The sequence below is a fragment of the Dipodomys ordii genome, unplaced genomic scaffold (genome assembly GCF_000151885.1).
Source record: "Dipodomys ordii isolate 6190 unplaced genomic scaffold, Dord_2.0 Scaffold39, whole genome shotgun sequence".
Taxonomy (NCBI): Eukaryota; Metazoa; Chordata; class Mammalia; order Rodentia; family Heteromyidae; genus Dipodomys; species Dipodomys ordii.
In genome coordinates this window covers 8,012,474-8,025,078 of record NW_012267255.1, presented here as the reverse complement: position 1 = coordinate 8,025,078, position 12,605 = coordinate 8,012,474, and the positions used below count along the sequence as shown (strand labels likewise).

General features: G+C 33.5%; 1 protein-coding gene across 1 annotated transcript in view; it reads left to right on the top strand.

Annotated features, from left to right (window-relative positions):
• Odf2l (outer dense fiber of sperm tails 2-like) overlaps positions 1–12,605 on the top strand; it is a 42,456-nt gene that overhangs the window by 5,782 nt on the left and 24,069 nt on the right. The window contains exons 4-10 of the mRNA XM_013018211.1: positions 1,383–1,515; positions 2,078–2,200; positions 5,646–5,708; positions 5,853–5,924; positions 6,461–6,577; positions 10,998–11,183; positions 12,158–12,237. Of these exons, the coding sequence (XP_012873665.1) occupies positions 1,383–1,515; positions 2,078–2,200; positions 5,646–5,708; positions 5,853–5,924; positions 6,461–6,577; positions 10,998–11,183; positions 12,158–12,237 (774 nt within the window). The remainder of the gene's footprint in view (positions 1–1,382; positions 1,516–2,077; positions 2,201–5,645; positions 5,709–5,852; positions 5,925–6,460; positions 6,578–10,997; positions 11,184–12,157; positions 12,238–12,605) is intronic.

Here is a 12,605-nt window from a genome sequence, read left to right as displayed (position 1 = left end):
ATGCAAGGCATGCGCTCTACCACTGAGCCACCTTCCCAGCCCTCATGGACTTTCTTAACTCACCTGCTTTGAACAGTGATCCTCAGATCTCCTCCTTCTGAGTATTTAGGCTATCAAGTGTGTACCTGGCTGTTCATTGGTTTATTGATGGACAGTTTTTTTGTCTTAGTCTTCTCTGCCCTTTGCTTTAACCTAGTGATGCTTAAGAACAAAATCTATATGACATAGCCGGGAAGATGACATCAATTATTACTGCTGATATAAAATGTTGTAAAGAAAACAAATAGCTTTCAACCAAAATTTCAGATAATTTGGGGTTAAACTTTTCACAGGAACATTTTAAATTAAATCCTTGTCAAACTGGAGGCATGATTGACAAATATTTTATCAGCACATGCTCCAAACCTTTCAAATGATTTTGGGATATTGATAAACTTTCCTACTTCAACATCTCACTCAATTCTTTTCTAACACCTGCTATTCCCAGAAGTTAAGTAAATGTTAAAACCTTGTTTCTGAGTTAAAAGTTTTGTCAGATCGTTCTATAATTTTGGGTATGTCTGACAGGGACAGGTCAAGACTTCCTTGTGGCTCATGAGGATTGAGATGGTAGTATCCAGCTGAACATAAGTAAGAAGACTATAGTTTCGACTTTTAAAATGATAATAGATACATTCTGAAACTGAATGTGAAGGATTTTAGATACCTGGAGGATTGCTTTAGCTTTGGTGTTGCATTTGTTTTGAGAATGTTTTTATGGTTTAGAAAGGCATATCTTTTAAATAAGGAAAGGAAAGGAAAGGAAAAAAGATCTATACATTAACAGATTCATTTTACAAATCAAAATATTTATATTAGCCTTTTTTTCTTTTTTCTTTTTTTTGGTCATGGGGCTTGAACTATGGTTCTCAGTGCTTTCCCTAAGATCTTGGGTTCAAGACTAGCACTCTGTCACTTGAGCCACAGCACCACTCCTGGTTTTCTGGTGGTTAATTGGAGATAAGAGTCTTATGGAATTTCCCCCATGGGTTGGCTTTGAACCATGATCCTCAGATTTCAGTCTTCTGAGTAGCTGGGATTATAGGTGTAAGCCATTGGTACCCAGCTATCTTTTTGTTTTAATAAAAGTTATTCTGTGTGTAGAAACTATATAGAAAAACTGCATAGAAATTGTATATAGAAACTGTATAGAAAAACTATTCTGTGTATGGATGAAATACACACATCTAGGAAAAATGCCCACATTTTCAGTGACAATTTCTTAGCATATTTTTTAGAGCAATTGATTGATGTGTAATAGTTAATTTGTGGTATATTTATATAAAAATGTAACTCATTTTTTATGATTGATTTAACTTGGATTTTTTTTCACTTGTAATCAGCCTGAATCAAGACTTCTTAAATGAAAAGACTGGATTGAAGGCAACACTTAAGGAAGCTGAGCTGGCAGCCTGTTCTGTAGAATTACTTTTGCCATTATTTAAGAACACCGTTGAAGGAATCCGTATAGACAATGTGAGTATTTGATTTACAAACATTTAAAAATGTAAAACTACCATAGTTATAAAAGCATTAACTGAGGTCTCATTCTAAATAAGTGTGTTCATATGTGACAATTTAATACCCAAGTGGTATTTATAATGTTCTTTATTCCTGTGTCAATAACTGTAATTCTTTCCATAAAGGAAACATATTTTGGTGGTTGACTTACTTGGCCTTGAACTAAAAAATAATTTTAGAATAAAACTTTCTGGGTAGAATTAAAGTCTATTTTCAATCGTATTATTTGGAATAATAATTTTAAAACATACCATACAAGTTTGAGTTAAGGACCAAAATAAATTATATTCTATAATCCTTAGAATAAATACTGAACTGTGTTTAGAATGTAGGTCTTAGTTATTATTTTATTGATCATGCAACAGATTCTACCTACTATTAATAAAGTTGGAATATTTACTATTACTTTATGCAAAAGAATGACTTAGTTACTAGACAAACTATTATTTGATACTACTGTATTTTAGAATGTTTTACTTAATGCTATGTATTAAAATATGTTCTTATATTTTATCAGCCTAACCTTTCTACATCCAGTTTGAAGATTTCTGAACAGAAGAAAATATTAACAAAAGAATTAGATACTTTTAAACGTGTACAACTGGCCTTAGAACATTTTAGAAAGACAGACTACAAACAAGTAAGACTTGACCCTATATACTCATTTAATACTAAGTTTCTCACTTGAAAGAAACTTGATTTTTCTATCCATAAAAAATTAAATATTTGTGTATTTGAAGTGGAAATAATTCTTTGAATTTTTGTTAGAAATGTTAATCATTATACTTTTACTTTTTTTTGTTTTTTTGTTTGGTCATGGGGCTTGAACTCTGGGCCTGGGCACTGTTCCTCAGCTCTTCAGCTCAAGGCTAGTGCTTTACCACTTGAGTCACATGATACTTCCAGTTTTCTGGTGTTTTATTCGAGAGGTTAGCTTTAAACTGCAGTCCTCAGATCTCAGTCTCCTGAGTATATAGCATTACAGGCCACCAGTAGCCACCAGTGAGCTACCAGTGCCGGGCTTTCTCTTACTTTTAATGTTTGACAAATAGCTTTACATAAAACAAACATTTTTTAATAGAAAATGTATTTTCATTTCCTGTCCAACAAAATACATTAAACTATATCCTATCCAATTAAAATATATTTTAATTTCCATAATTTGTTGTATTTCATGTAGCTGATTAGCTGGTTACAACAAAATAAACACTTTTAGAGCTTTAACTCTATGTATACTATACTTATACATGCATAATTTTGTTGTTTCTCTTTTTGGAGGTGTTGGTGATTGAACCCAGCCCTGATGATTGAATTTAGGACCCTTCCCCCATGTTTGCTAGGCAGATGCTTTAACACTGAGCTATGCCTTCAGCCTCTTTTTCCATTGCTTATTTTCAAGGTAGAGTGTTTCTTTATAAAAAGTCCAGGTTGAGCTGGGTGCTGGTGGCTCATGCCTGTAATCCTAGCTACTTAGAAGGCTGAGATCTGAGGATCATGGTTCAAAGCAAACCCAGGCAGGAAAGTCCATGAGACTCTTACCTCCAATTAGCCATCAGAAAACCAGAAGTGGTGTTGTGGCTCAAGAGGTATAACACTCGCCTTGAGCTGAAGAGCTCAGGGACAGCGCTGAGGCCGAGTTCAAGCCCCACAACCGAACAACAACAACAAAAAGTCCAGGTTGGCTGGGCTGTGATTCCCTGTGTCACCAATCACTAATGCATGCACTGCACCCATTCTGGGCTTTTCTCATGGCTGGGTTAACAGACATATTGTACGTTTACCATTCAGTGATTGAAATGATAGTTTTTCAAACTGTTATGAATAGGTTAGCTTCAAACTGCAATCCTCCAATCTCTGCCTCCTAAGTAGTTAGGATTATAGACTTGGGCCACTCTATCCAATTCACATACATGTATTTTTAAATTAAAAAAATTTGTTCATAAAAGACATTTTACATGTTGATACATTCTAGTGCTTTGATGGCTGCATAAAATACATAAAATACTTAAATATAGCTCCTCAAATATCTATTGTCTTTCCATGATGAAAAGTTTTATCTTCTGTCTTTTTGAATTGTATATACTACATTATTATCTATAGTCGTACCAGTTACTACAATAGCAGACCAGAATTACTTATTCCAACTAAAACTTAATACCCGTTGGATAGTCTTTACCTAGCCTTCCCTCCCTATTACCATTCCCCCCAGCCTCTGGTAACCACCATTCTACACTCAACTACTAGGAAATCAACTTTTATATTCTATATATGAATGAGGTCATGTATTTGTTTCTGAGCCTGGCTTATTCCAGTGAAGTATGTATCTCTATTGCCATTTATGCTGTGGTGAATGAAAGTCTCATATATTTTTAATAGCTAAAAGGATTCCTTTGTATATATGTTCACATTGTCTTTATCCATTCATTAGTTGATGAACAGTTAGGTGGTTTCCATTTCCTGCCTATTGTGAATTGTGCTGCACTTAATTTAACATGGCAGGTATCTCTTTGGCATACTGATTTCACTTTGTTTGGATATATACCTATGAGTGGCATTGCTGGATTACGTGGTAGTCTGAGTTTTGTCGTTGTTGTTGTTACTGCTCCCTGATACTTCAAAAAAATTGCAGAGTGGTTACAGTTATATAAGTCAGGTAATGAGTATATTTCTTGTTTTCTTTTTCTTTCTTTTTTTTTTTTTCTAGTCCTGGGGCTTGAATTCAGGGCCTGGGTACTGTTTTTTATCTTCTTTTGCTCAGAGCTAGCACTCTACCACTTGAGCCACAGTGGCAATTCTTGCTTTTTCTGTGTATGTGGTTCTGAGGAATCTAACTGAGGGCTTCATGCATGCTAGTCAAGCACTCTACCACTAAGCCACACTCACAGCTACATTTCTTTTTGAACAGTGTCACCCCTTCCCTCGTTTTCTCCTAGCCTTCCTATCCCCTAAGTTGTATAGTTCATTTCCAGCATAAAATCTGATTTTTTAAGGAACCTAACTCCTCACTGTCTTTGCTAATTGTTGTACTAACTTACATTCTTACTATGAAAGAATTTCCTCTTTTTTCCCCATATTCTTGCCTAATACCTTGTTATATTTTTATTTTTTGATAATAACTATTTTTACTGGAATGAAGCAATACTCATTATGGTCTGAATGATGAGATGTTGAGCATTTTTTTCATGTACTTGTTGGCTGTTTGTATGTCTTTTTTTTTTAGGTGAATTCACTTAGACCTATTATCCATTTTAAAATAGTTTTATATGTACATGTAAATACACTTTTGTATGAAAAGAATGCATAGCTTTTTCATATGCTCAAGCAGGAGCCTGTCCATCAAGGTTGGAATTTATAATTTCGCTTAATCATAAATAGCATTGCATTGAACCCATTTTGTAAATTAATTTTTTTGTGTGATTAAATAAAACCCAAAACTGCTGCTGGGTGCTGGTAACTCATGCCTGTAATGCTTGCTACTAAGGAGGCTGAGATCTGAGGATCACAGTTCAGAGCCAGAACAGGCAGGAAAATACATGAGACTCTTACCTGCAATTAACCACCAGAAAACCAGAAGTGGCGCTGTGGCTCAAAGTGGTAGAATGCTAGCCTTGATCTGAAGAGCTGAGGGACAGTGCCCAGGCCCAGTGTTTAAGTCCCACAACTGACAAAAGAAAAAATAATTCTGTTGTTGGCTTATAATTTCTGATGAATTATTTGGGATTTAGAAAATTAGTTGTATAAATTACAGGCAAATATATTTTGGAACATACAGTCTAAACTTTCTGATAACTATTCTAGAAATTTGTACTATATGTAGTAGTTGTCCATGTAAATTTTTTAAATGATATTTGTTCTACGTTGTTTTCCTTTTTTTTGGTCTGTTTCTACGATTTGAATTCAGGGCTTGGGCACTATCCATAAGCTGTTTTGCTCAATGCTAGCACTGAAATACTTGAATCACAGTTCTACTTCTAGCTATTTTGGTGGTTAGTTGGAGATAAGAGTCTCATGGACTTTCTTTTTTTATTTTTAATGTAGAAAAATAAAGTTTTTGTACATTGATTTAAAACCTCCTTTCTTCACAGGCAGGAGATAATTTACCCAGCATGTTGTTAAAGAACTTAACTGATAATGAAAGTGAAAATATTGTAAGTTTTTCTTTTACTTTGTATCTGTTCCTTTCTTTTCTCCCCTCCCTCCCTTTTTCCCTCCCTTTCTTCTACCCCCCTCTATTTCTCTGATTATTTGTGTGTCAGCCATTATTATTCAAGTTATTCTTTTATTTGCTGCAGAATCTTAAGAAGAAGGTTCTGGAAAAGGAATCGTATATTCAAGAACTTTCATGTTTATTTCAGAATGAAAAGGTTAGTAAAGTTTGAGCTTTGGACTTAACTTGTCAGATTTTCTTAATATTGACTCCCTTGTTCCTTCTTCCCATCCTGGTTCCATATCCTCAGAAATATATACAGGAAAGGCTTTTTTTAGTTTAGATTATTTGTGTATTTTATGTTGATATATTAGATTTCTCTATATTTAAGGGTTTTAGTCAGGACAGTTGGCATAAGTTATTACAAATTAGGAACTCTGCATAAATTTGTATTGTTTTTCAGTTTGGGAACAGATTAAGGAATTTGGGTGTTTGTAAGAGAATGTTAGACCTGTCCAGAGCTGTACATAGGAGGTTAGATGGGAAGTTTTACAAAGATAATTATCAGGAAGTATTAAGTAAAATGTAGATAGTAGAGAAAACGTACTTGTACAAGAAATGTATTTGTAGTTGGACAGTAATTTATATAAAGTAGACTTTGCTTTTTATCATCATTTTAGTTTCTAAATGGGGTAAAACTAATGATATGAGAAATAAAGCAAATAACATTTTATTGTTTCTTCTCTTTTACAGGCTAATGCTTTGAAAGTAAACCGCTTTTCTCAGTCAGTGAAAATAGTACATGATCGACTACAGGTCCAGATTCATAAAAGGGAAGCAGAAAATGATAAATTAAAAGACTACATAAAGGTTTTAAATATTTATTCATTTTTATAGTTTAAGTGAAATTAATAAAACTGTAAAGCCCTTCCTTCATTGTGGAATGTGGTAATTATGAAAGAACTTGAGTCCTGCCATAGGACATATTTATATTAAAGGTAAATATTAATAGAAAATTTCAAGATTTTCCTAAAATTTAGGTTCAAATCAATATATCAAATGATATCTCTTTTTAATACCAATTTAGGAAGGATTTGTAGCAGTTGATTTACCTTAAATATCTTTCTCTTGATACAGTTAAGTTTCCTGAGAATAATTTATAATAACTAGAAAGCAAAAGCTGAGTCCTGGTGGCTTATCCCTGTGCTTGTAGCTACTTGGTAGAGTGGGATCTGAGTATTGTGATTTCAAGCTAGCCCTGGGCAGGAAAACCCACAAGACTCTATCTCCAATTAACTACCAAAAAAGCTGGAAGTGGTAGAGTACTGGCCTTGTGCAAAAAAGTTCAGGGATAGCACCCAGGCCCTGAGTTCAAGCCCGGGACTGGTACAAAGCTGAAACAAAATGAGTAGGAAACAGAAATAAAGAAATAAAGCAAGAAATAAAAAATATCACAAAATACTGAAACTACTGCCAACCATCTGGCATAAATTAATCCAATTTCATTTCTGTGTCTTTAGATACATAATCTCACACATTCCTAATGGACAGGCAATAAAATTTAAAATTAATCTAGCCTTGATACTCAAATAATTTAGTAATTTCCTTTGCAACAGGACAATCAAGGGAAATTTTTTGGTTTAATTGTGCTTTTGCAGTCAAAGTCAACTTTAAGGATTTGAGATGACTGCCATGTATTGAAACCTAACTGGATCCAGTGTTTTGCGAAAGGAAAAGAAGCAATATTTCTACTTTCATGGCAATGCACAGACTGAGAGCCTCTTAAGCATGAGGCCTTCTGTTAGATTTTTGCTTGTTTATCCTCCTGAATCATAGCACATATCTACAACCTGTAGCACACATTTTAACACTGTGCTCAGGTTAAAATTTAGTTTTTTCTTTGACAGCATTTGCCCTTAAACAAATATATGGAAGATGTAAACTTTGCCCTTTGTTCTGCTCCATGTTCTTTGAAGTACTGTCCTCTCTAGATTCCCTGTATACTTTGCATGCTGAGTGCTAATCCACTGCAGATGAAAGGTGTTTGGTATAGCAGTGCTTAGTGATAGTGAATAGTGAAAGGGAATAGTGGTGAGCTAACCTGTCTGATAATCATCTACCACTGATTAACTTACAGTTTAAATAATGTCCTCATATAGCAATTGGGAACATTTTTAAGAATATAGTTCCTTCAATTTATAAGTGCAATATGGAAATATAGAATGTGTTTTATTTTTTGGCTGGGATTTGAACTCAGGGTCTGTTTACTAAGCTGACCCTCTACCATTGAGCCAAACCTCCCACCATAGGGTCTGACTTCCCATCCAAGCTCATACCTAGATTGTAATCACCTACTTTATGATTGCTGGAATCACAGTTGCAAACTACTGTGTCCAGCTCCCTCCATGGAGGTGGAATATTGAGGACTTTTCTGCCTGAGCTGGCCTGAACTGCAATCTTCTCAATCTCAGCTTCTCACATAACTTGGATTTCTGACATAAGCCACTTGAGCTTGGCTTTTTAAAATGATTTTTAAAAGGCAATTTTAACAGCTATTATTATATCCTTTAGCATTTGGAGAAAGAACATAAGAAAGAACCCAGACATTTTGCCATGATAGTCTAATACTGAGGTCAATTGCTTTTCAAAAGTAGAAATGATTGGATAAAATGCTTTACTTATTTTTCTACTATTTTTTTCCATATGCACTTTTAGAATTTAAAGCATTAAGTAATCAGGGGTAACAGTTTTGATTTTAGATTTTACTCCATTTCTTTTTGAAAGCAAAAACACTCAGACTTGGGTTGATGGTACACGCTGGCAATCCCAGCTATGTGGGAAGCAGAGCTGTTGGGATTGAGGTTAGAGTCTGCCCTCAGACAAAAAAGTAGATTCTTTTTGAAAAATAAACTAAAAGCAAAAAGAGCTAAGATTATTACTTAAGTGGTAGAGTGCTTAGTGCAAGGTCTTGAGTTTAAACCCTAGCCCATTAATAAACAAACAAATAAAAACTTATATTGTAATTCTTTGAGAACTACTCCAAAGATATTTTAAACAGTTTTTTCCCAGTCTTTGAAATACAGTAGTTAGAATATTTTAAAATGCTTTTAGAAGATGGGATGAATAATTATTTGCATGGTAGGCAACGTATATATACTTGTAAACAGTAAGAGAGAGTCATTTGGCAAATGACTGAGCAGTTATTTTGAAGCTGTAAAAATAATTTGATAGTTTCAGCATACTTTTCTTTTTTTTTTTTTGTACTGGGGATCAAACTCAGGATACTCAAGTTACATCCAAGCCCTCAGCATACTTCCTGATGGTATTTGATAAGGGATTTGATAAAAAGTAGTGAGAGAATCTAATTGCCACCTTATTTTTCACACTTCTTGTGTGAATAGATTGAAGTTTAAGTGTAGCAACTACTCATGGTATGATGATGACCCCCTGTGGCTCTTTGGAGGAATAACAACTATTTATTATGGGGTATGCCTTTCTCTTTATGTTGATGTAATGTTCTACTCTTGTTTTTATGCAATATTTATTATAAAGTTTATTATAAAATTATATACATAATTATAAATGAATTATAAAATTATATATAATTATAAATAAATTATAAAATTTATTCTTAAGGATATTTTAAAATGTTTTGCTACTTCTAATTTAGTCTACCTAATCACTCTTCAGAGGTCAGATCTTATCTCAGACTTTTACTGCTTAAGAAGCATAACTTTTGTTGATCATAGAATTAAGCAGAAAAGCTTCATCTTGCAATGTAACCCCTTTGGCTTTTTGTTAAAATAACTTCCCAAGGAATTGGCGACTAAAATCCAAATTCTATGGTATTTTTCAGATTCTTTTTCTTTTTTTTTATGAATACAATATGTCTTTTTTTTTATCCCCCTCCCCCCCACCAAAGTTGTAAAGTTCGTTTTTCGACATAATGTCTTGTACATCTCATTATTGCAATGGGTCCACCTGTATCCCTATTTAAACAATTTTTTTTCTTCCTCTCCCCAAATTATACCAACATCAAAAACAGTGAAAACTGGGGTTATACCGTGGGGGGAGGAACCATTTGAGTCCTTATCTTGGGGTTCATTTCACCTAACATCAACTTGTCTCAGCCATATACTAGATATTGCAAATAAGGGAAACCATCAGACCTATGTTTCTTTGGGCCTGGCTTACTTCACTTAATATGATTTTTTCCAAGTCTTTCATTTCCTAACAAATGAGGCAATGTCATTCTTTCTTATGGAGGCATAGAATTCCATTGTGTATATATAAACCACATTTTCTTGATCCATTCATCTGCTGAGGGGCATCTGGGTTGGTTCCATATCTTAGTTATGGTAAATAATGCTGCAATAAACATAGTTGTGCTAGTAGCTTAATTGTGATCATTCAGGTAAATGCCCAAAAGTGTCAGATTCTTTTAAGCATTACAGTTTTCAAAATGTAAAAGCATTAAAATCTCAAGTGTTTACATCTTTAGATATCTAATACTCAAATACTTTCAATACAGAGTCTAAAATAATTTGAAATAAAAACATAAGACCTATAATTAGCATCATCCATCTACCTAGGTTAATATTCAGTTTTTCATACTGCAAAGATATTTGTCAAATAAATCATCCTGCCAATGATGATTGACATAATTAGTATATCATCCAACTCATTTGATTAAAGTCTATCTTGAAACATTTTTTTACCTTTATTTATATTATGGTTCTCATATTGTTAATTTATCTAAATGTGTGATCTTAGAATCAACCTTTATTTTCATAATTTACTATTCATTGGGTAAAGCAACACTTAAAAATGTAACTTCCTATTAGGGCAATAATTTTAGTAAATTAAAATTTGGTAAATAAGTCTCACGTCTGTATATATGCAGTTACCTGTCTTTTCTCTGAGCTTTGCATGCCTATGATTTTGATCATTTTCTAGCTCATTTGAGTTTTTTAAACTAATCTTTCAAACTAGTACTATGTGTTACATTTTAGATGTGAACCAAGAGAAAAAGTCAGTACCACAGATTTAGGGAAGTTAGCATTTATGCCTTTATCACCAATAATAATATGAGAATTCATTTTAGGTAGGCTTAAATCTTTTTAATTTATAGGTTTAACTGTTCACAAAGAAACTGTACATCATTATTTTGCTTTTTATTATTAGGATTAGTTGTTATAATAAAATTGGTGAAAATGATATGAATGTTCTTAAAATATTGACTAAACATTACAGTTCTGAAATAATTCTTTTTTTCATACTTTTTTTTCAGAGCATAGAGAACAAAATAGCCAAATGGAATTTGCAGCTGAAAATGAATAAACAAGAGACTGTAGCAGTCAAAGAATCAAGTCGACAAACAGTCACTGCCCTGAAAAAGGCATCGAAAATTTATCAGCAAAGGTTCAAACATTTTACAGGAGATATTGAACACCTTACTTCCCAAATTAGAGACCAAGTAAGTATAGACATTCTTTTCTAAAGATAGATTTTTCCATAGTTAATGCCTTGATGTTCAATTCATAAGAATACAATTACTATTGTAGAATTTTTACTCATAATTTTGCCTTTTAACTTTTTTATTTTATTTCCATAAAATATAAAATTTGAACTATAATAACATTTCCTTGGAAACTTTATGGAAAGGAGATTTTTAGTGTATCCCAAAATATGGGATACTGTACAGCCAGCCCAGTAAGGGTAAGGCAGGCTTCATTCCCTTTGTCCCTTGGAAAGTTACAGTACACATGAGCATACTAAAGACCCTGAGAGGGCATTCTTAAGCCCAGAGTAATGAGGATATTGAACTTAGAGTTTCCCACATTGACTTAACCACAGAACTCTTCTTTTATACACAACCCACTTTTGGAAATGGTTCTGAGAAATATCAGTTTGGGAAATGCAGATTTATGTTATTAGACCATATGATTTTATTCAGTAATCCACTTCATTTAATTTCTGTAAAGCATTTAAAACCATATACTGACGTAAACACACCATATGAAAGATATCTTTGGGTATAGTTCAAAGTTGAAAAATAGACTTAGTACTTTGTTGTTTTTTGACAAATTATATTTATTCACTTACCAGCTACTGAAATATTTATTGTTTTTAATGATTCACTAGTATTCCAACACTTAAGAACTTATGTTAAGGCTTATAGAATTATTAAAGACTTTTAGAAAGGAAAGCAGATTTGCATAAAATCTTGTGCAAAACAGTATTTTATAAGCGCAAGAGTTAACATTTTAAGGTTCTCATATTTAACCTACACTCATAAGATTAAGCTAAATAAAAGAGTGAAGGACCAGATTCAAAGTCTGCAAGACTGTAGATGTGGTTGAATAACTGAAAATATTGAGAGGTAAAGACTAATATTGTCATTGTCATACTTAAAGTTTTTCTATTGAAATAACTCCTGCCCCTTGTCAGTGCAGAAGAACTCCTCCACTCATTACTCCCATGATTTTACACAGAAAACTTAACTTGCTTAAGCTTCAATTTCTTTATCTGTAAAATGGGGGATAATAACACTGCTATCTTAGGTTATAGTAAGAAAGGATAAATGAGGAAATAACACATCTTATACTACATTTATGCTATTTTGTCTTATTTTCTAGTCCTCTAGTACAGGAGTTTGTTGTTGTTTTGTCACCTATGGCTCTGACCATCATGTTTTTTTTTTATTTTTATTTTTGTTCTGGTCATGGAGCCTGAACTCTGGGCCTGGGTGCTGTCCCTCAGCTCTTCAGCTCAAGGCTAGCGCTCTACCACTTGAGCCACATCGCCACTTCCAGCTTTTTTCTTTTTGCTTATGTGGTGCTGAGGAATTGAACCCAGGGCCTCAGGCATGCAAGGCAAGCGCTCTACCACTGAGCCA